The 23,783-nt window shown below is 34.3% G+C and overlaps 2 protein-coding genes and 4 non-coding genes across 11 annotated transcripts; 5 read left to right on the top strand and 1 right to left on the bottom strand.

The window, feature by feature from the left end:
* Positions 1–530: 530 nt before the first annotated feature.
* flp-13 (SPSAVPLIRF-amide) lies at positions 531–2,022 on the top strand. The gene is made up of 3 exons (NM_068854.6): positions 531–670; positions 1,073–1,274; positions 1,600–2,022. Exons 1-3 carry the CDS (start codon positions 583–585, stop codon positions 1,790–1,792), a joined length of 483 nt encoding a protein of 160 aa, NP_501255.1. The 5' UTR covers positions 531–582; the 3' UTR covers positions 1,793–2,022.
* On the bottom strand, positions 2,021–23,777 carry itr-1 (Inositol 1,4,5-trisphosphate receptor itr-1; the record flags this gene model as incomplete). 6 transcript variants are annotated; one of them, NM_001027999.4, is made up of 33 exons in its annotated part: positions 2,021–2,325; positions 2,383–3,062; positions 3,115–3,427; positions 3,475–3,662; positions 3,714–4,029; positions 4,395–4,666; positions 4,712–5,358; positions 5,402–5,570; positions 5,988–6,014; positions 6,289–6,430; positions 6,478–6,653; positions 6,706–6,820; positions 7,136–7,399; positions 7,471–7,572; positions 8,215–8,336; positions 8,409–9,759; positions 9,810–10,604; positions 10,653–10,968; positions 11,015–11,134; positions 11,184–11,417; positions 11,622–11,761; positions 11,806–12,252; positions 12,422–12,622; positions 12,670–12,791; positions 12,837–12,889; positions 13,122–13,279; positions 15,634–15,792; positions 15,839–16,126; positions 16,529–16,678; positions 16,838–17,045; positions 17,099–17,242; positions 21,370–21,472; positions 23,699–23,777. In NM_001027999.4, the coding sequence occupies 33 exons, from the start codon at positions 23,775–23,777 to the stop codon at positions 2,248–2,250; spliced, it is 8,679 nt and encodes a 2,892-aa protein (NP_001023170.1). The 6 variants fall into 6 exon arrangements, with proteins under 6 accessions (NP_001023170.1, NP_001023172.1, NP_001255305.1 ...); NM_001028001.5 differs by lacking the exons at positions 5,988–6,014; positions 21,370–21,472; positions 23,699–23,777 and adding exons at positions 7,025–7,057; positions 13,033–13,081; positions 17,483–17,594 and having other exon boundaries at positions 2,028–2,325; positions 13,144–13,279; NM_001268376.4 differs by lacking the exons at positions 21,370–21,472; positions 23,699–23,777 and adding exons at positions 7,965–8,027; positions 17,483–17,526 and having other exon boundaries at positions 2,028–2,325.
* On the top strand, positions 6,045–6,065 carry 21ur-11668. Its single transcript, NR_056228.1, has one exon.
* On the top strand, positions 12,714–12,923 carry F33D4.12. The gene has a single exon (NR_056227.1). It is a non-coding gene; the product is annotated as an Unclassified non-coding RNA F33D4.12 (non-coding RNA).
* C08G9.9 lies at positions 19,633–19,778 on the top strand. The gene has a single exon (NR_131571.1). It is a non-coding gene; the product is annotated as an Unclassified non-coding RNA C08G9.9 (non-coding RNA).
* C08G9.10 lies at positions 22,270–22,419 on the top strand. Its single transcript, NR_131570.1, has one exon. It is a non-coding gene; the product is annotated as an Unclassified non-coding RNA C08G9.10 (non-coding RNA).
* Positions 23,778–23,783: the final 6 nt, after the last annotated feature.

Here is a 23,783-nt window from a genome sequence, read left to right as displayed (position 1 = left end):
AATTAAAAATAAATTCTGACACCTTTTAAAAACATGTACCATGATATTTTTTAAACGATTTCGCGACTTGGACTACATCTTTTGAACTCCAATATTATCAGTTCCGAAGTGTGATGTTGATGTTAACATAATGACATTTACAACGTATTCTGATTTCTTTGAATATCTTCTCGAACTCTCGAGACACATCTGTTCAGATTCCAGTTGACTTGTCACATTTACGCATTTCCCTCCTCCATTCTTTTATTTTGTTTCTATTTCTTGCGTAAATCTGATTAAAATCGAGAAGTAGGCGCGCATTTTCTGTCTTCACCTTTTGACTATAAAAGTACTCTACAAATATTGAACAACACTTTTTAAAAGTTGTAGTAGTTATTGGCCATCAGGAATTAGGAGGTCAGTTGCAAAATCATGCATCTTTTAGGATTAAAAGCTTAAATCTTGCTCATTCATTTCCTGTCTTATTTTGAAGTTTTTCTCTCTTCCAACGCCTCCCACTGTGACTACTATCATCTATTATTATCTTGTAGGGATTCCTCAATTTCCAGACACCCTCAAACTCGGCCCCGTTCCGATTCGAACATGATGACGTCACTGCTCACTATCTCAATGTTCGTCGTCGCCATTCAGGCCTTTGATTCGTCGGAAATTCGAATGCTCGATGAACAATGTGAGTGTTTGTTGTTTTTATATTGTTTTAGAACTTTTTAGAACAAGCTTATACTCATTGAGAACTGGATTGAAATGTTATATGTTTTTTAAAGTATTTCAAGTACAAATTACTTTTGAACATACTTTGATCAAAACTATAGTTAAAAAAAACTTGGCTATCTTCATTTCGTATTCTTGAAGTTTGTAGTACACAGAAAAAAATGTCTTTAATCCAGATGGATCCATTTCTCCTGACTTAAAAATTAGAGTCTGTAGAATTCTCAGAAGTCATTAGGACTTGATGAAATCTGAATCGTAAACAAATGTTTTTTAAAGCTATCTAATTTATTTTCTAAATAAAAAACATAAATATCTGAACTCTGAACGAAATTCAATATCCGAAAACAAATGTCTATTTCAGATGACACGAAGAATCCCTTCTTTCAATTTCTCGAAAACTCAAAACGAAGTGATCGACCGACTCGTGCAATGGATTCTCCACTGATCCGTTTTGGCAAAAGAGCTGCTGATGGAGCACCACTCATCAGATTTGGTCGTGCTCCAGAAGCATCTCCGTTCATTCGTTTTGGAAAGAGAGCTGCCGATGGGGCTCCTTTGATCAGGTAACTTTCAACCCTTCTTAAAAATTATACTCCCACAGCTGCTTCCGAATAGAAGAAACAGTTTTAACTTCTATAACGGCAAATTGCATAATCCCATTTAACTGTCAGTCTTTTCAATATTTCAAAAAAATTAAGATTGCCTAAAATTTGTCTACGCCACTTTTGAAATTCAAGATATAAAAATTCAATATTTTTCCTATTCCTGATTATTGAATTGAAGTGCAACAGTTTTGTTTTTAACTCCTCAAAGTTACCGTTTCAATAGCAATCCAAAATACATAACCTGCATTAGAAAACCATCGTGATATCTGTACTTCATTTCTAGATTTGGCCGTGCTCCAGAAGCTTCTCCATTCATCAGATTTGGCAAAAGAGCATCTCCATCAGCTCCATTGATCCGTTTCGGACGTTCTCCATCAGCCGTACCACTCATCCGTTTTGGCCGATCTGCAGCTGCTCCACTTATTCGCTTCGGACGTGCTTCATCAGCTCCTCTCATTCGTTTTGGCAGAAAATAAATTCACTTTTTGATCTTTCTTTGTGTGTGTGTGTGTTTGTGGTTCATTTTGGATCTCATTTAGTCGACGATTGTGTGTCTACACCTATTTCCTTCCTTCACTGTCTTTTCCCCAAACACTCTTCTTCCCCCAACCAATGTTCATTTTCATTTTGGCTCTACTCATGCATTTCTTCATCTTCTTCTTCGACGTCTTGAATTCACAAAAATGAATTGTTCTATCCGGTTGTTAATACTTTCAAGCAAAATTATTTTATTTGAAAATCAAACTTAGATAAAGACGAAAAAATAAAAATACGTTGAAGACAGGTAAAAAAAAACATTGAAATACCGGTTTTGAAAACGACTAAACAGGTTTTGTGACGAGAAAAGGGAAAACAATCACAGGGTTATAAATATGGGTTTTGGAAAAAGAAACAAATAAAAATCTATCCAATAAATCTATTTTCAGTAGGTCTAACGAGGCTGAAATTGTTCCATGAAAGCCCGAGATTCTTCATTTTGACTGATGATCTCTCGCATAAGGGTCATCATCTGAAATTTAAAGCATTTTAAAAAGATTTTAAGATTAGAAGTAGTCAAATAGTTTACCTGCAACAACTGATCCTTCATTTGTTTAACTTCCGATTGATCTGTGTCTAATTCTGAATCTTGTAACGACAATGCCTGCATTCTTGGGAACCAGTCCAAATTCCGATCTTTAACACATTGTGCCACGTAGCTTTCGGGTCCTGTGAACTCAGTTTCATCCTTAATTTGGAGCATCACAATGTAATACAAATAATGCCAAATATTGTGCTCCGTTTCTCGATGTGTTTCAAAAGTCACTGATCGGTTGTCAAAACGAGATCTATCTAATCCACAAATGAAACAGTTGTTTTTCAAAATTTGTTCTTTCTCGTTTTTCTCGGCTCTCAAATCTCCGAATGTGTCGATGATGACTCCGAAAATCAAATTGAGAACAATAACGATAAGAACAACAAAGAAAGTCATATCATAAGCAACTCTCCATATGAACATATCTTCCCATGGAGCTGGATTCCTGAGTACATCACCAATTCCTCCACCGTTACGAAGTCCTTGATATCCAGTTTGAAGTATACACATCCATAATGTTTCACAAGATTTTACTTTCTTCTCATCATCATTGTCATCTTTTTCTGATGGTTGTAATCCTGGGCATCCTTCTGATGGGCACGTTTCTGATGGTATTCCGGATGAAATTGTTGCAGATGAATCATTTTCAACTGGATCAACTTCCAAATAGAAATCTGAAAGTTTTAGAAAATATTTGGGAACTTAATTGAAACCAAAACAACTTACCATGCCTGAAATACAAGAATCCCAATATGGAGAAAAAGTAAAGAAGAATCAGAGCAAGTAATCCAGTCCAAACGATTGATTGATAGTTCCTTGTAACCGAAGCAATCACATTTTGAAGTGTCTCCTCTGTGAAAATTATATCAAAAAGCAGTATGCAGTATATCATCGGATGCACCAAAAGACCCAGAATACAAATGAAAAGGTAAACGAGTAGATAGTGAAGATTCCGACATGCTAATATTTCTGCAATAGGTCGATCTTCCAATCCTTTGTTACTCACGAATGCAACAACGTGGACTATTTTATTGACTAGCTGCAAAAAATGAATTGAAAATATTATTCAGTGACTACCAGAGTTACCTGTAGAATCCCGAATATGTAAAGCGTTAGAGTGACACCAATTGAACTAAGTAACAGGAAACATAGACTTGCAAGTATTAGTAGGGATGTTTTATGAAGATATATTTTGTCATGTCGAAGATAATGAGCCAGTAGGAATGAGCTGAATACGGCAAACCAACTGTATAAGTTGCCAAGTGAGATCGAAGCTGAAATGATTGATCTGAAACATCACTTTTTTTCTGATGTCTTAAACTTACAATTTGAATGCTCTGGAAGTGGATAATAACGAGCGACCAATGCATTGACAATAAATGCAAAATGAAATGATAATCTTGTCCAAAGAGGTAATCTGAATGCACACCAGGATAACCATTTCCGATCCTGAAGTTTTCTTTGCCAAATCATTTCATGATACATTGTCTCCCATTCATCAAAGAATTCAGTGACTTTTGATCCTTGATTGTCCCGTTCTGTGTTGTTATACACATAGTCCTTTGTGTCTTTTGTCAAATACGAACAGATGTCGTTGATTGGGAACACAACACGTTCCAATGTCCGGTCACGTCGAACGATCTGCAAATTTAAAACTTTTTTTTGAGTTGATGTGATTTGTTCCGTGATCTGTTTGCCTAATAAGCCAGGTACCACATAATTGTACTTTCGATCAATTTGAACGTTTTGATGATCATGAATTTTGTAGATTTGGAGACGGTAACAAGGAAGTGAAAGATTAAAAATACAGTTTGCTGGGACTTTTAAAAAGTTGTTGTCCATAAGGGACCTCGCAAAATTGTCATTGCCGACGCATGATGTGCACATCGCCAACAACGTGCCCGGAACTTGATGGTGATGTGTCCATGGTCCTCACCGATTCATAATGCGCACTTTGAAGATTAAATTCTTCCATATAACATACATGATCTCAATAACAAACAAACCTCAATTTGAGCTGTTCTCTCCTTATAATAATTCAACGCTTCTCTTGTTAAATCATCTTTCTTTTCATCACTTCCATCCAACCAAATCTCTAATTCTCCATCGTGAATAGCAAGTTGATGAGCAAGAATATAAATGTTATGACCAACTTCTCGAGGATCTACACTTGGAATATCATCATCATTGAACTTATCATCTAGCGAACTGGAAATGTTCTTCTCAGTATGAATTGATACAATTCCAGAAGCATCTACATTGATTTCAGGAAGAGTCACTGAAATTTAGAAAACTTATTAATATTTGGACCAGATTTTCTCACCTGTATTGACAGTTATTTGTGGGCCTGACTTCTTTTTCAAATCATCTTCAGCTTGTCTGAACAAATCTCGACTAATTGATTTTAGCATATGATGATTTGAATTAGTCATTTCATATGCTTGCTTGATTGCATGTACCAATTGCTTTGGACCTCCGGACATATTTGCCATATTTCTAAGGACTCGATTAGCATTCTCTCCGTCGTGTCTTGATTCCATAATTGCCAAAAGTAATTTTGAAGCCTGACTTTTAATTTCCAAAGCAAGTTCCATATGATCATCAGCAAGTGGTTTGATCTCATTTAGAACCAGGGAAATGATAATGTTCAGTCCATTTTCTTGCATTGCCATTGTATTCTGATTCTCATGACATGGACCTTGACAGAATTCAGTCAACGTGGCAAGTGTTTGTGTAATAAGAGAGAAATTGTGCTCTCCAATTTCACCAAACACTCCAAGACTTCCTTTTGTAGATCCACAGACTGTATCCAAGAAGCTAAGAGTTTCAGAAACCAAGTTGTGATTTGTTCTATCAGATTGTTTACGAAGGAAGTTTTGAAGAAGACTGTTGTGGTTTTCACATAATAGTTGAAGAACACGAAGGATTGGTTCAACAAGTGCAACTTCTGGAGGCAATGCATCAGTGGATCTGAACGAATTTTTATATTTATAAGATACCCTGAAAAGCTTACTTTTCTTCATCTTGATAAGGTGCTAAATCAGGAATCGAGTGTGTCAAATCGTTGCTTAATTGGGACATTTCCGAAATTGAAGGATGACGAACTTGTTGTGGAACTTCAAATAATGCTCCATTGAAACCCGTATCACCAGCATCAATTAGAGGAGTTAGAACAGTAGATGCTGAAAGGATCCCGTTAGTAAAAAGATAACTGCAACCCGGTTCAAAGATTGAAGTATAGAAGGATTTCCCGATTGGTATGAGAGGAAGAAGGGGAAGTTATTTATATGGTTTGTACGGACAAGAGTAGATAAAGCCGTCCCGAAATATGTTAAGCATGCATGAAGACAATAAAAACAACTTTTTCGGCTTCTGGCACCGAGTGCTACTGAATAACGACGATTATTTCTTTTCTTCTCTTTTTTGTCAGAGAATATTATAGCATCTGCAGACTTCTGTCGACTTAGAAGTGCTCTCGGACGGACGGAACCTGGTGACATTTGAATACAGACTGCTTGGGAGTTAGAGCAAAACGGATATACAAGGAATTAGGGATTTTTGGAATCAACGGGGTTAATCTGGAAGGTGGATAAACTTACATCGTCTACTCACTGTTGCTGACAATGCTGAAAATGTGATTGTTAAGTGAGTTTCATTCAATTATTAATGGAGAATGAGCATGTCAGTGTGTTACATTTACTTTAGGTGCCATTGCAAGGAACTCAATTGCACACGAAATTACGTAGGAGTGGAAACTGATTAATCTTAATTTAATAAATAAATAATATAAAACATCCACAACAATTTTTCTCAACTCTATTTTTTCTCTATAATTGTAAGTGTTTTATATTTAACTTGAACCGATAAAGAACATTTGATAACTTTGCAAAAATAACTTACAAACTTTTGGTTTACTGTCACTGCAACTCATCATATCACTTTTCAATCTGTTCTGAGCTGTTTGAATTCTAGTCAAAATAGCTTTGAAGAATGGTTCATGGATGTCTTTTTGCTTCATCCGCATGTAAAAAGAGTGTTGAACCTGAAATTCAAAATTCGATTTTTTACTTCTATGCGTTTTTTATAAACCTTATCATTTCCTTCATGAAGAAGAGCCCTTGCTAAATGAATTGCTTTAAGGAATATTTCTCTACTCGGTTCCATTATAATAATGTCAGTAACAAGATCAGATGCTCCTGCATCATTCAGCTTACACTGTATTGCATATAAATCTCTTTCTTGACTCCAAGTTTCTTCTTTCTTTTCTGAAATATCTTAATTTCAATGTATAAAATTAAAAAAAAAATGCATGAATACCTTTAACTGCTTCAATAACTTCCCCAATCTTTGACTGTTGCCGATCTAATGGTGGGTGATGATTATTATGATGTCCAAAGTATCTTTGGAGCAGAAGTTGCCGAAGCTGTTGGCCCTAAAATTTGAAAATTCATTAGGTGATTCTCCAAACCGTCATGTCTACTAGAATTTAAAAAAGCAAAAAAAAGTAAAATCGTGCCATAGAAAGCATAACCTCGACCCGAAACACTGAAGAATTAAACAAAACTTCACAGAGTTACCGACTTAAAACAATTTACTTTAAATATAATATAAAACTAAAAATGCTGTGGTGCCAAACCTTTTCAACGCTACTATTATAGACACGATGACCCTGAAGAGGATATTAGTTTCAGTAAACAATTTTATAATGAGAAGAGGGTGTTTTGGTGGATTTTAAGATAAATCATACCTGATGAGTAAGCTGCTGTTTTGTGCAATCGCACATTTTGCACAACGTCTGAAGCACACGAGCACAGAGATTATCTTGTTTGTTTTGCATCAGGGTTTTACAATGTTGAATGAGTTTTGCAACAACACCTCCACGAGCACATTGATCACGAAGTGCTGATCCTTCTGGGAAGAGTAGTTCAGGTGTATGTAGAACTTCAACAAGAACACTTCCTTCGGCAGCATGAAGTGGATGAAGATAGAATTTAAACTCTCCGATCATCATCTGTATATTGAAAAGTATAATCAGAATTTATGAATCTTTAAAAATAGGAAATGGAAAGAAATAAAACCTACATGATAACAGGTTACAACATTTGCAGAGGTATGCTCAGTCATAGAGTTTGATGTTCCATAGAGTCGATGACCAGGATTGAGCGTATTTTGACGATTGAGTCTCTAAAAATTAAAATTACACACGTAAGAACTATTTTATCATGCAAACATGCTAGAACTATAAATGAATAGATGATAGAATTCCCATAGATATTAGGATGTTGAAGAAATATTTTTAATGAGAAAGAAGGAAAGAATAAAGTTGTTAAATTGAAAGGGTTTTTTAAAGATAGGAATAGAGAAAATTCACACACTACACACACTCTTCAATCTCACCTCAACGACAAGCGTTATAACTGGCTGAAATAGTTTTTTGAAGTTATAAATTGAACAAAATCGTATATATGTACATATGGATAGATTCACAATTCACTCTTACTATAACACAACGATTAAGCAATTTTTGACGCTGTTCACTGCTAAGACTATGATCAACACACGGCAGGTAAACAAACCGATATCTGACAAGGACCCTGACTGGAATCTGAATCGTAGTCCGACTGGGAATCTTGGCTCATCTAGAAATTCCTATTGGGATGAACACCGTTTTCATGAAACCCAAAAATAAGTATCGTAAACCCGCAAAAAAATTTTAGATCTGTGTGAAAGTTGTGAGAAAATCCCAAAATTGTTGTGATTAATGATTAACCTTTCAATTTAGACCAATAATCTGAAATTCTTATGTTCAAACCATATCACACTAACCTTTCCAATTCCAATCCATTTTGCAGAAGACGCAGCTTGTTGCCATTTTTGTCGAACCGACGTTTGACCAGACATCTGTGGTCCAGCAAGTGTTGCTGGGAGCGTGATATTGTGCTCTTCCGCTAGAAAAGTTGAAGTTTAATAAAAATATATTATGACTTAAGCTTTTAAAATTCCGTTTAAAGATAACTAACCCCATTTAGTCAATCTCTTGATACACTCAGCGACCCGATACCAATTCCTTGAAGATTTTGATCCCCTGAGCTTTCCCTTTTCCAAATAAGTTAGTTCTAACAAAACTTCCGAGAATGTCTTCTTATGATGATGAACATCAACTTTTGCTTGTTGAAGAGCTGAATATGGCGCTTCAAAGAATTTGATGAGGACTTCAGTGACCGTGTGACAGATGTAATGCTCCAATGTTGCAGTTTCAGCTCCTGTTAATTTCTCGACTCGAAGTGAACGAATATCTTCCAGTAGATTGTTCAGAATGTGATCAACATATTCTGTTTTGTAAGCATCTTTCATTTCGGCATCAGTATCAATATAGCAATGAAGAAGAAGTTGAAGATAAACCGTTTTCACTTCTACAAGACATTGCTTAGCAGTGACAACGCGAACTATGTGGTCCATTGGAATTTGAGATGCACATTTCAATTCAGTGTTTCCATTCTTTCCTCTTGTACACATTGCAAGCAATCTGACCAATTCAATGTGATATTTCAGCTTTCTTCTGCTGTCAGAACTACGTCCCTTTGATTCCTTTTCGTCTTTCATCATTGCTTCCAGCTCTTCAAAAGATGCATTATCCACGTACAGTTGTCTAACTTCATCGGAAGCTGCACAGATTTCATTTGCAACTTTTTCTTGACCACTTTCAATTTCTTTGTCGTAGACACAGACCAGTGCTTGCAAAAGTTCAAGAAAAATCGGATTTCTTGAGTTATGCTCAATGAGCCCGACAATGTGGGCTATCAATTCTTCTGGAACATTCGAAGCAAGTTCTCTATTGTTACGGAAAATAGCCACCAGTGTTCCAACTTCTTCAATAGTCTCCACTCGGAGCATTCCTTCTTTTGCATCTTTTTCATATGAAATAAACTTGTACAGTCTACTCTGATTCTCCTTGTTTGTCTTGCAGAAGCTTCGCAAAAATTCATGAGACAACGTTATCAGTTTCATCATATCATGATCATGTTTCTTATCATGAGGAACACTTATGAACTCTAACACAACTTCGTATACTCTCATATTCTTCAAAAGTTGTTGATTCATTGTGTCAGGTTTCGGATCACCTTTTCGATAACACATCCCTGTTAAACGAACCAACATTTGACGAATTAATGGATAAGCAATGAGAGGAGCTTTATCACTTAGCTCTTGAAGAGCCACAGCTGCATCATTTCGATCGTCTTTAATGAGGAGACGATTGAGAAGTTGGAGGCATTCATTTCGAATACTTGGATAATGTTCATTCAAAACAGCCATTAAAGCTTCCATCGAGTCTCCCGAATCGAAAGCTCGTGGTGATTTCAAGTCATGATCCTAAATTAAAATTATATGAATTAAATAAATTGTTAATTAAAATTCCTTACCAGCAAGTCATGTTCAGTCGTTCTCTCCTTCTCGTCAACTTCTTTTGTATCAATTGAATGATGACGATCTCCATGAACCCATAACTCAGATTTTTCAGTGAGATTCTTCAAAATGAACAGATCTCTGTCAATTTGTCGATAGTTCTCCACATCATTATTTGATACTAGAAGTTGAACTTGTTTCAAATCTTCCAACAATTCTTGATATTGAGTGAAATGCCGGAAGAAAACTTTAAGCGCAATGCTGGTCAATGGTGGATAATCGGACATTGTCATTTGAAGTAAAATAGCAAGAAGAAGTTGCCCATCCCTTCCATCTAAATGGAGTTCATGTCCAGATGAACGATAGATTGCATCATAGAGTTCGGAAGCCATTCTCTCATTAATACTGGCTGAGTGCATCAATGAACCATCTTCATCACAAGGGAAAACATTTTTGAACCACGAAAGAGCCATTGTGATACGATAATCCCTCCTTACGTCCATCACAAATTGCAAGATTTCAGCGACAATCAACTTTGTTTTAACGTTCAAAGCTCTTCCTTCTTTCGTTCGACCGGCCTCTTCCGCCGTTACTGATGGAGTTTTAGCAAGATCTTTTGAGTTTTCCTTGTTACCTCCTCTCATCATTGATTTTGACATATTTCGAATTGCATTCACCATTGCTCTATGGGATGGTACTTGTTCAGTTGCCGGTCCTTCGTTTATGATAGCAAGAAGATTTTGAGTTAATTGAAGTAGATCATTGAATGAGTAGAAATTGAATTGAGCCAATGCTTTTGCAAGGTTCACAATCTGAAATTTTACAATTTCTGTTTCTCGGAAAATCATTCAGAAACTCACCTCATATGTTAACTTGCTAGAGTTTACACTTTGTCTCTCTTCCATGGATTGATTTCTTAAACCCATCAAATATGTTTCCACCGTCGCAAGAACTTTATGCGCAATTCCTTCTCCGATTCTCATTCGACTGCCATCAGAGTATGCCTCCACAGATACAGATTCATAAGTTGATACATTCACATTTTCTGGAATACTCCACCAAAGTCTTGCATGTCGGATTGCGGACATTGGGCTGCCTCGAACAACATGAAGATGGAGCATTAATCGTGTAAATGACCCTCGAAGATCGTAAGGAAGACGGTTGTCAGACATGCATCTGAATTTAATGGTTAAGCAAAGTAGAATAAAAATTAGAAGCTTACTGGAGAACAAGTTCAGCTGGAAGTTGTTGAGAAATGTTCATGAGACGTCTTTCTGGCGGTGGATCGATTGCAAGATACTGTTGTTCTTGACACATTTGAGAGAGTAGATCCAGTTGATGACTGTAATTTTTTATTTTTATATGTTTTCAGCGCTGTTTCAAAAATATACCGATAATAATCCAAATGTTCAGCATCATCACTGTTTGACTTTGCGCCTTCTGCTATATCAACAAGTTTTCTGAAATTGGGAGCCCATCCTACTTCAATTTCTCCGTCGATGATTTTTGTGTCCATAAAAATATCCCTATGCTTTGAACTGAGAACTGATGTGCAGATAAGTTCTTGAATTTTCTTGTTGGCTTCACCACGACAGACGCAAAGATCAGCAAGGTAGTCAAGGAATCTGCAACATTATAATTTCATTAAACGTTTAACTCGGTTTATAAGTATAGGCTAAACAACACAATACTCAAATAAGAACAACATTTCTGAACAAACCGTGAAGAGGAAAATTGAATGTTTCTGTAAGGTTAGAAATCTTTGAATTCTCAAATAAAAACATCTGCCATCTGTCATTTATTCAATAGGAAAATGAAGGTCAACTCACTTTCCCTGACGATTATTTCTGACCAGCTCAACGAATCTCTCGACGTGGGGAGTCTTCACATATTTTTCAAGAAGCTTTGGATTATTGTGCAAAACAGCTGTCATCGTGTCTTCTGCCATCAAATCGAAACCAATTTGTTCCTAAATTTTTTATTTGGGAAAAGGTAGTTTATGTAATAAATCACCTGAATTTCTCCAAACTTCTCTGCCAGAAATTCCTGATTCTTTCTATAACTGACTTGAGAGTATTTCAAAAGACAATAACACAATTGGAACATTGTTTTGAAAATCTCATTTCGGCTATCACTCAACTCCGAAGGAGAGCTGAGAAGCGGTCCAAGTTCAGTGGTACCTTGACGAGGAAGGAATGGTGCTTTCAACAAAAGGAACACTTGATTCAAAACTTCTTGCTCACGGAGCAACTTCTGCCGATCTCGAGATGGAGAGAAATCGGAGATTTTGAGCGGATCCGCAAGATGATCAGAGGAATTTGTCACGAAGAGAATGCAATCAATCAGTAATTGGGTGGTTGAGTTAATTGATTCTTTTGAAATTACTTGACCAATTTTTATGAGTTTAATGAAGTTCCGAAGAGCCTTGCATGCATCATTTGCAAAATCCAGATCGCGGACCTGAAACAAATTTGTATTCATTAGAATGGTTGGCTTTTTTTTAAATTTGAATTGCATTATTTCAGAAAAGTTCAGTCAAGTTTGTTCCTTTCAAAAGAATAATCATCAGGTAAAAATAAAAAATAGTCTAACTATATATTTAAATAAAGACGTTTAAGCTTTGACTTGCCTCATCGGGGTTCACAGGTAACAAAGCAAACGTTTCCTTGTCAACTCGATTCTTTTCACATATCACTTTAACCCATCCTTTCTCATTTTTACTACTGTAGTGAAGATTCTGTTTCTCAGTTGCATTAGTTGCATGAACCCATTTATCAGAGCTCTGATGGAGAAGACGAACGTATGAACGTCTTGGAACTTCTTTGTTTGACTGAAAACTTTTGAATTCAATTAAATAATGCAGTTTGGTGCGTCTACTTTCATGAATGTGGACGGATCCAATTGGAATAACAAATTAGCATCTTCTTCTGGGAATTCTGATTTTGTCGGCCCTAGAACCCAAACGCTTGGAATATTTTGCTGTGTTGTGTCTGTTGACTCTGAAAAAGTAGGTTCATGATGTTTGGTAATTCATTCAGTTTTACCATTAGTAACTCCGTTTGGACCATCAGAATACATAGCCATTGGATTATTTGTTCTGAAATTTAAAATTATAGGTGGTAAAATACTGGGATCCCGTTGTGTTTCAAAAATTAGTAATAGCAAAGTTAGCGTTATAGGTCCGGACAGCAGCAATTATTATCAACATGCAAGTAAACTAAGTTTTGTTTGATTTCTTACCGCTCCAACATTGGTCTAGATTTCTGAGATAATGCACTGAGCAAAGGTGCTGAAAAGGGATACGGTAAGATGGGAATTGGAAAACTAACTTTGAGTAAATTAAACTCGCACGTCTTCCATTCATTGCTGGTTTCACTTGAACTTGTGATGGCTCTGCGGAAAGGTACATATCAGTTGCAAGATGTTTGAATCGGTATGCTTTGTTCCATTTAGCAGTTCCTCCACGATAGGCATTTGTTTGGACAACCTGAAAATATTTCATTTCATAACGCTTATTTTGATATATTGTAGATTTTTTTCGGCAAATACTCATTGACTCCAAAATCATTGACTACCTGTTCTCATTGCCTACCCTTGCTCATTGGCAACCCTTGCTCTTTGCCTACCTCTTTCTCATTGACTACCTGTGCTCATTGCCTTCCTGTTCTCATTGCCTACTTGTTGCTCGTTGACTACCTTTTCTCATTGCCTACCCTTTGCTCATTGTCTACTCGTTTTCTTCATCAGTCAAGAGGCACGTACAAGGACCGTATTCTAAGAATACATCAAAGGTACATCTACACAATTTGTTCATTCATTCAAAGGGTATACACATTTAAAATCTTTCAATCTGTACACAACAAAACTCTCTGAACTGAGTATTTTCAAACTGGCGTATCTCAAAAATACACATCTGGAAAACAAATGTCCAACTAATAAAATGATCAGAAATATTTTTTCTTTCTAATTCAATAGTTTTTATTTTAATACACCAACGTTTTATAGAGTTACACGGAGTCAAAGCCATTTTAACAAAATTCACAAAAAATTTTAAGAAGTCATTTGTTGTGCCTTTTATAACTCAACTTTCATTGAATTTCAGAAGATAAATTTTGTTGAATAGTGAGTAAAAAATATTTTTCCACATTTTACCAGTTTCAAGTTTTTGGATATTTTCATGTTCCGCCAAGTTACAGACCGTTTTTCAAAAAAATCCAATTTCGCTTATAAAAATCTTCATATTCAACGTATCGACTTGAAATTTTGAAAAATGATCATTTTTTTGATGTCTCTACAATGTCCTAAAAAATCTTTCAAAAAACACTGTCCATCTCCAAAATCGTCCTTCGCTCCGAAAAATGAAATCGGACTTTTGCTTCTCGAGAAATGGGCGAAAAAATCAAATTGCGATTTTTGGGTCGAAAAAAATATTTTTAGAAAGCTGAGAACACGCTATTTACGAATTTCATGTTTATTTTGAGTGATTTCTACTCTTAAACGACCTAAAAATTAAACAAAAATAACATAATTTTTATTCTCACGTGAAATTTTTGGTAGTTTGCTCAGTGTCTCAATTGTTTTAATGCAAATTTTAAAAAATTTCACTTGATTTTTTCGCCCATTTCTCGAGAAGCAAAAGACCGATTTCATTTTTCGGAGCGAAGGACGATTTTGGAGATGGACAGTTTTCTTTGAAAGAGATTTTTTAGGACATTGTAGAGACATCAAAAAAGTGATCATTTTTCAAAATTTCAAGTCGATACGTTGAATATGAAGATTTTAAAAGCGAAATTGGATTTTTTTGAAAAACGGTCTGTAACTTGGCGGAACATGAAAATATCCGAAAACTTGAAACTGGTAAAATGTGGAAAAATATTTTTTACTCACTATTCAACAAAATTTATCTTCTGAAATTCAATGAAAGTTGAGTTATAAAGGGCACAACAAATGACTTCTTAAAATTTTTTGTGAATTTTGTTAAAATGGCTTTGACTCCGTGTAACTCTACAAAACGTTGGTGTATTGAAATAAAAACTATTGAATTAGAAAGAAAAAATATTTCTGATCATTTTATTAGTTGGACATTTGTTTTCCAGATGTGTATTTTTTGAGATACGCCAGTTTGAAAATACTCAGTTCAGAGAGTTTTGGAGGTTATTTCATTTTTAGATCGAAAGCCACCATCAACTCCAGTGCATCCTTGTCTGACATGTCTAATACTACGGCGTCATGTTCCTATATGCTCAAAAGCAGAAAACGAGTGATTGACTCCGACTCCGAATGAATTTCTTATGCCAAATTTCATTGTTATTGATTTTACGTTCTTTGCCACTTTTTTTTTCAAATTTTTAATTGTTGTTTTTTGTTGCTATTGTTGCTATTAATGTTGATGGATAAAGAATGTTGCCCAGCCTTTTCGTGTCCTATCAAAATTAATATAAATTAAACATGACAGCTACTACTAATTGTTGCCCGAAATGTTGTGTACAGATTGAAAGATTTTAAATGTGTATACCCTTTGAATGAATGAACAAATTGAGTAGATGTACCTTTGATGTATTCTTGGAATACGGTCCTTGTACGTGCCTCTTGACTGATGAAGAAAACGAGTAGACAATGAGCAAAGGGTAGGCAATGAGAAAAGGTAGTCAACGAGCAACAAGTAGGCAATGAGAACAGGAAGGCAATGAGCACAGGTAGTCAATGAGAAAGAGGTAGGCAAAGAGCAAGGGTAGTCAATGAGCAAGGGTAGGCAATGAGAACAGGTAGTCAATGATTTTGGAGTCAATGAGTTTTTGCTATTTTTTTTCTTAGAATCTCTCAAAAATTTTAAATCCTAACCTGTACTTCCCACAATGCCCTCGAACTTGTTGCATCAGCTGCCGACGGTCGATTCGTCATTCTTAGAAAAACTACATCAGTTGGCGGATTCTGCTTTGGAATTGTATCTAATGTCAAAAAAGTCTGCTGATCTGCATGAAACAATCTCACAACATCTCCCTGAAAAATAAAATAAGTCGCATGTTTAGTTTTTAATCACACTCACTGATTTCACACTGTTCTGCTGGTTTTCATCAAAAAGCAAAAACATAAAGACCTGCCATTCAGTTGGTTCATTCAAACAGTTAACTTCGGCAGCTGATTGATGATCGAGAAGATTGAATGATGAAAGATGAAGCTGTGATTTGACATGTCCGGCTTGAGTTGTGGATACTGAGTTTGGAATCAATGATATCTTGTTTCCAGCAGATACGTTGTCTCCAATAGCATAATGCTTGTATGCTGGTTCGATTATAAACCAACTTCCTTCATTTCCAGCACGATCCAGATAAACCTAAAGACATAGATAATGCAATTTTTTAAAATAACAATCAATGCGATAGTGTAGAAGTTTTATTGATAAAACTGAAATGCTGACAAAATTTGGCCAGAAATTCTGTATTAGGCTTTCTGGCTTGTTCTGAACCCATAGAGAAAATGTGGGTAACTTAGAAAGATGCTACATTCCATTAAATTCTAGAAGTGTTTCCCAAATTCACAGACATGTTATTTAATTTTAAAAAGTTATTTATGCATTCCATTCAATTATCACCGCATTCGTTTTTTATGCTCAAATCCTTTTGAAAACTTCACTCATTTTCAACTCACACGATGATAATGTGAAGAAGGTATCTGTTCATTTAAGTTTTTGATCACTAACAAAATAAAAAATAATTTATTGAATTAAAAAACTAACTTTCATCGCATTTCGTTCTCTTTTTGCTGGTGAGTTCTTTTGCACTGTGATATATTTATTTGATTTGACATGAAGCAACTGAACCATTGAACCATATTGTATAACGTTTCCGAGAGTTTTTTGAAATTCAGACTCGTTTTCTTCCCGCTCCTGAAAATATGTTGTTTAAGAAATTATTGGTTCTTCTAGAGCTGTTATGAGAACCAAAAAACTTTAGTTAAGTATTGTTGCACTTAAAAGAATTTTTTTTTGGATTTAAACTTTCAGTTTTCAATTCCAATTACTAATTCCAGATTTCAATAAAGATACCTTATCCGCAGCAACTTTCAGCTTATTCATCAGATCATCGTCAAACATTGAATCTCCAGTTTGAAATCGCTTTTGCTCGGTCCATAAATGCTTTTGAGCTGCATATCGATTAACAGGACACACTTTAAAAAGGCAATCTCGAAACTTTTTTGGCGGGCTTTCAGGCCGCCCATCTTTAAGTTCAACAATACATCGATCGTCTACCAATCTGTAAATATTCCAGTAATTTTCAGATATTTATTTTAAAAGCTAAAAACCAACCCAAGTGTGCTCAAGAATCCTCTCTGTTCTTGATTTGAAGATGATTCTGTATAAAGAGAAATAATATCTCCAATATGTAAATTTCCATTGTTTCCGTGATCAATACTGTTGGCAATGGTTAACTTCCGACTAGGAAGAGCCATGCTGAAAAATATAAAATTATTTAGAAAAAAGAAAAGGAGAAGAAGAAGCAATGGATGACTGTGCTTTTAGCACTTTTCTATTGTCACAAAATTCTTTTTTTTGTTTCTCTTTCAGTTTTTCGTTGTTTCCATCTTCTCGAAACACAGTATTTCCCATTTTATCGATGTTCTCGGTTTTGTTTTATTTTCTTTTTTTTTTTTTTATTTTTGTTTTATTTTTCATTTTCTTCAATTTTCTCACCCAATGTTACGTTCCAGAACACGTCTCCTATAGTCATAGTCCATTATGTGTAGAAGTTTGAAAGGTGCATAGAAGTAGAAGTAGTAGAAGAACTGAGAAGTAATGTGGAACTATAAAACAAGGTAACAAATATATGAAATTCAGAAAGGTATCGTCGAGATAAAATCTGTAAGGGAAAACAAGAGGAAATTGAGAACGAGAGAAATGGAAATGACAATTTGAAAAACGGGTTTCACAATAATATTCGTGATGATGACTAACGAACATTGACAATTTCAGAATAAAAATTTACATACAATGTATTACATAGAGAATATTACATAGAATACAAATATCACTAAAAATTTTGAACGTTAAATGTGGTTCTGACCAGTCATATCAATAAGTGCTTAGAAGAATAGTAAAAAAATCCTGAAATATTTTTTAAATGTTAGAAAATTTAAAGCAAAATGCAGAAAGACCTTGATCGTCTAATTTAATCAAATTTTTTAAAAATCTGGCAATTGTACACAATACAGGCCGCCTCGGTTTTATTTTTGCATTATTCAGTCAAATATTCTGAGTTTTTGGAAAATTGGAGGGTCTTCAAATACTGAACAGCTCAAACTCAGAAATTCGTAAATTTGTAAAATAAAAATTTCTGACTGTTATTTTTCATTTTTTATAAAAGCATACAATTATATTTTGAACAAAAATAGGTAGTTTTGGTTGGCGGCACCATGATTTACATCTCAACAAAGCTTTCAAAACAAAAAGCTTTTATGTCACCGAACGACTTTTTTCTTTAATATTAAAAGATGTTGCAAAAAGTGTGAAATGAAAAATTCAGAAAATGAAATTAATAATCAAATAATGGCAACATATTGAAAAAGCAGCAGAAGGAAAAACGAAGAGGAGGAGGAGGCACATATTGCAAAAAATGAAAAACCGATTGATTGTTATCAGAGAGAAAAAGAGGGAAAAGGGTGCTGGTGATAATAAAAATTGCAGCAGACGCCATCCGAAACAACAGTTCAAATTTGATGGATTTTTAACTGAATACAAAATATTTCTACTTGTACTTGTGTATAAAATATCGAATTTACAGCAATTGAGAAAATAGAAAAAATCGATGTTTCCAAAGCTGCGAGTAAACATATGCATACCATAAAAAGATCCTGACTTTCCTCCAAAATTCAAGTATAAAATGCTTTCATAGTTTTAGTGAACTGTGTGTGATCTTTACAAATGTGAATTATGCAAGGTTAAGTCTAGTGACGTGCAGTGAAATAGTCATGCAGTAAATATTTCGAGCGATAGAGAGATAAAGAGTTTTTAATTACGTTATGCTATTTGGGAATGAATTTTGATAACACTTTTTTTAAACAGAATTTGCTCAAAAAACAAAATAAATTTGTTTAAATATAAAAAAGCTTTCAAGCAAAGCCTTCATTGGTATCTGTAAAAAAACGACTGACAAAAAAATCCACGGGATTTATAACGGTCCTGCCTTTCTATAAGAGTTAAGAATTTTTTTAGATTTTTTGTACAATTTTTGCCAACTTATTTTTTCTTAAGTTTCATCTAGTTTCAAAAAAATGCTTTCTGTCTCAAGTTTTATTCAAGTTTTCAACAGCAGTACAAAAGTTTTATAAGACGTTGGTAAAACTTTAGTACGAAGTTAGCGGGAAATGCCAAGACAAAAATATTTGTGAACCAACACGAATCATTATGAATTATCAATATGGCTAGAAAAATTATACAGTTCCGAGAACGTCTCACTCAATTTTTGGGTAAAAACATTACTGTTTTTGTAGCCAAATTCTCTAGATTAAAAAAAGTATTTTACCGAACAGTTATTATTTCAAAAAGTTCTACACCGACCAATCTAAAAACGGTTCGTCTTTTGAAAATTCTGTCAGAAATGTTTCGAATAACTGTTCATCGGTCAAAATTAAACCCCTGTGATATGAATTAAATTTCCGTGAAAGAGCCAAATGAATGACGCAAATGAAATGGAAACCACGTATTGAAAACACAAAGAATGGAACACATAAGTGATTCTTCTCACAATTATGGCTTCTCAAATATATGTTATCACAAACAAAAACATGTGTGTCCCGCCTAAAATCAAAATCATTGAACAATCATTGACAAACACTCAGAGAAAGTCCAGGGGAAAGTGATAAGGTTATTGAATCTACATCTGTATGCAAACAACTCTTTTTCTCTAGTTATTCATACTCTACAACAGTTTTCTGTACACTGCACCAGAGGAAGAAATAGTATAGAATGAGGAAGAGATTCAGACAGACAATCAAACTATTCTCTTTTTCTTTTTTCTTACTTACAAATCCTCTGATTTTTACTGTATGTTTCTGACGATCCGCGAAAATTTTAACCGTTCTATGAAAAAACCTAAATTCAAAAATTACTTTCTAGTAAGTTGCCAAAAAATGTGCTTCAGTTCTCAAACAAAACTATGAAAGTTAAGACACGAAGAAGGAAACTATAAAATGTTAATGGGTTGGTGTTTTGAGTTAAAATGGGCAAAAATGAAGAGGAGTGAGGTTGTCAAAAGCTAATCAGTGACCACAGAAAATAGGCGAAAAAAAGAAGGGTGATATCATGACGTTTTGCTTGTCCGCCTACTACTCGGCGGATATGCCCACAATCATTTCACTGTTTCGTGACGGAAAAAAAAATGGAGGAGAAGGAAAAAGAAATGATACCGAAACAATCAAAATATGAACGAACTTCATGAACAGTTCAACAAATATATTAGCAATATTCGATCATCTCCGTCACGCTTCAGAGGTCGCCAAATATTGTTCTCGGTCAACTCGAAAACTCGGAAGTAACAAGGTACTCAGTAATGGACTTAAATTTATATTCAATCTAATTTTGTCCATAACTCTGGATTAATAAGTGACAAACGGAACTAACCACAATAGTCTGTTTAAAACAGGAGAATCATCAATGATAGTTTGCAAATTAATATTATCAGTCTAAAAAATCAAACTAATAGTATTAAACGGATTATTTAGTTTTGCCATTGTCTGGAAAAAAGGAGTATGGGAACACAAATTGCGATAAGTACTTCATCAGAAAATTTACGTAAAATTTAAAATTTAAAATAAATTTTAAAATTTATAGGGATTTTTTTATTTAGAGGTGGTTATCAAATTGTGCGACTGCACCAAAAAATAATTTTGAACGCCATAAAATTTTCCGAGATTTCTCGTTGTGATTTTCAGTATTTTGAGAAAATCTTGAGTCTATTCAAGCAACAACTCAAAACTGTTACTTCCCCTTCAAAAGAGATACACCTTGGAATCTGGATATGCCAGGATTTACTATAAATCGGTTATAAGAATACGTATCATTAACTTTAGATTTAAATCAAATTCATCAGGTTCACATGCATTTTTATTATTCAAAATTGATACATATTACTTCAACATTTAATTGGAAGTTAGTATTGCTTGCAATAGTTCACTGATTTATTCGAATCTCCAAGTTAATTCAAAAATAGAAGCACATATGATTTGAGAAAAAAAATAACTCGAGAATAGTTTACCAAAATTTTTTCCAATCAAAAATACCTCAAATAAATGATCATTACACCCTTTTTATATCGGCGACCTTGTACTTTTTTCCAAAGTGATACCGATACCAGGAGACCATCTCGATATACAAAGTACTTGAGAATGAGCAGCGTTTCTTCTTTTTCAAACAAATTTGAAAAGGCTCTTTTTTCTTGTTGATACAGGAATATTCTCGCCATTCACGTTGTTTTTTCAATTGTTTTTTTTTTGATAACAGTAAAACAGGATTTGTAACAAAACAGCCAAATGACACTCAATTTATTCTTCGAATAATACGATTTTTCAAGAATACAAACTAACCTGGATTTCCTCATAATTTGTTCCTCAAAATCATCAAAATCAAATTCAATTCGTGTGCTTCCACCACCACTAGCACCTCCACTGGCCGTCGTTTCGTTTTCGTCTGAAAATTGTGCAAAACTAAACATTTTCTCATTTTCTTGTCATTTTTTAGACAATTTCTTCACATCGGATGATCGACGGCACGGTACGCTCAAAGCAAAAGGACTATAAAAGTTTAACGATCTGTGTCACTTCTACACCACACTCTTTTACACAAATCACATTTGACACGGTTTTTAATTTTTTTAAGGAAGTTGTTTTTAATTTTGAAATAAGGAGTGATAGGTTAGTTAGCGTGTAAATTTTCAGAAACATGCAAGGATTTGAACTCAAAAAAGCTATTTAAAAAAACAAAAAAAACCATGAAGTGACAACTAAACATCTAAAACATTTTGGTTTTATGAGCGAGAAGCTGAAGACGATTATGCAACGAATCACAGCTGTGAAGCACGTTGTTTTATGAGCAAAATGTTGGAAAAAAGGAAAGCAAAAAACTGAATAGAAACGGCAATATAAAAACATATACACGGAACGGGAATATGTTTTATTTAAAAGTTGGTTGGCAACTTGCTCATGCTTTTTAATACTCAGTTAAATGAAAAGTATCGCCAGTGAGGAAGTTGTTTCAAATCAGCCCAATAATATTGAAATTACCGGATATCTTATAGTTAGCAGAGCTTTGTAAAAAATTATCAAAGTTTTTTACTTACAGTGAAACAGTGACAATTACTTAATTTTTTCACCTATTTTGGAAGTCGGCAATTGTTAACAATTTTTATAAAATTTTGAATTTCATGAAAATTGAAATTATTTTTATTCAAATATTCTAGAGGTTCACATCTGTAGCAATGCTCGAAATTACTCAAAAAGTCCAAACTTTCTGAAAAATCTACAATTTACAAAATTTCACCAAATCAAAAATTGTGGAGTGTTTTATTATGATTGTCGATTTCGGTATTTTCCTAAATTTTTCACAACCTGTTAAGGCGTTTATACCAAATAATTTTCAAGTTAATTATCATTTCCTTCATGCATTGTCTCTGGATCATTCCTCTTTTGAATTAAAATGGCAAATAATGATCATCTAGCTTTTGATAATGAACATATTAATCGTACTAGATCTTTCATCAAATAATTCAGTCACAAACCAGAACGATCAAACTCTCTAGCCTTTTTAATCGAATTTGGAATTTACAGTTCAGAGATTGAAGTTGTGTAAAGAGAAATAGAGAGAAAAAGAAATTGATCAGGTCGACAATTTGATGAACGATTCGATGACGTCTAATGTTAGAAATCAACGATACAAACTATTCGACAAAAAGATGAAGACGACAATAAATATAATGATATTCGTGTTCGAACATCAATCATTTTCGATTAGTTACGATGCCAACGAGACAACAAAAAAACATCTGTAAGTTCATTTTGTAAAATAATACGAACAGATGTGTGGAAAGAGGAAAGAGAAACAGAAATTTATGCATATCGTTTACCAGGAAAATATTAGAGAAAGAGACACAACAATCGGTATATATTTTGTTTGTTGAAACATTCATGAAATAGATGTATATGCCTCACATACATCAATAGACAACCAAGACGGTACGTAAGCCGCTTACAGGTGCCCCTTTTCTTTTGAAAGACAAGAAAAAATAGAGACCTCCGGGAACAAAAATGTGTTTTAAAGTGTTTTGCTGGTTGATGTCCCATATGATTGTATTTGTCTATTGTTTTATCGATATGCTCTAACGGTGAGTCAATAAATGCACTTTTTCTAGAAGAATTGAAAAAAAGTGTTTTTTTTTTAAATATTTTTAATTCAAAACTCTTTCATCATAGTCAAAATCAAAACCGGTTCTCAAAAGTTTGGCTTTATATTCAAATCTACTTTATGGACCAACTTTTAACACGAACAATAACAAAACATATCCTGTGAAATGGCGCCCGGTAATTTTAACTTCCATTTTACACATTTTGGTGGTTTTATTAAGTGTTTCTTGTTGGTTTTTTTTCTGGGGCGTTGGCCAAATAAGTTAGGCTCAATTTGAGACTATTTAGACGTTGGTTTTGAATTTTGAGAACAATAAATATAGTTCGCTACTCAACCTTTAAGGTTAAAAAGAAACATTGAAACTGAGAAAGTTCTGAGTTTCCTGTACATTTTTCAGTGATTTCATCAATGCTAACCGTATCAATTAGATTTAAGTTTATCGGTGAAAATTTGAAAAAAAATAAGATCGTTAATTGAAGCAGATTTTAGAAGTTTTTTTTTAATGTAAAAACTTACATTCATAATGCTCGGGAACGAACTCTGGAATAGATATAATGGATACTTTCTTACGAACCCGGCCATATGATGGATTCATTCTGGA

This window comes from Caenorhabditis elegans, chromosome IV, assembly GCF_000002985.6.
Source record: "Caenorhabditis elegans chromosome IV".
In the NCBI taxonomy this organism is placed as follows: domain Eukaryota; kingdom Metazoa; phylum Nematoda; class Chromadorea; order Rhabditida; family Rhabditidae; genus Caenorhabditis; species Caenorhabditis elegans.
This window is presented reverse-complemented; position numbering and strand designations above follow the sequence as displayed.

Coding starts and splice junctions, on each gene's coding strand:
- flp-13 (NM_068854.6), top strand. CDS start 583: ATGATGACGTCACTGCTCACTATCTCAATGTTCGTCGTCGCCATTCAG. Junction 671..1,072: donor TCGAATGCTCGATGAACAAT/GTGAGTGTTTGT, acceptor TGTCTATTTCAG/ATGACACGAAGAATCCCTTC. Junction 1,275..1,599: donor GATGGGGCTCCTTTGATCAG/GTAACTTTCAAC, acceptor CTTCATTTCTAG/ATTTGGCCGTGCTCCAGAAG.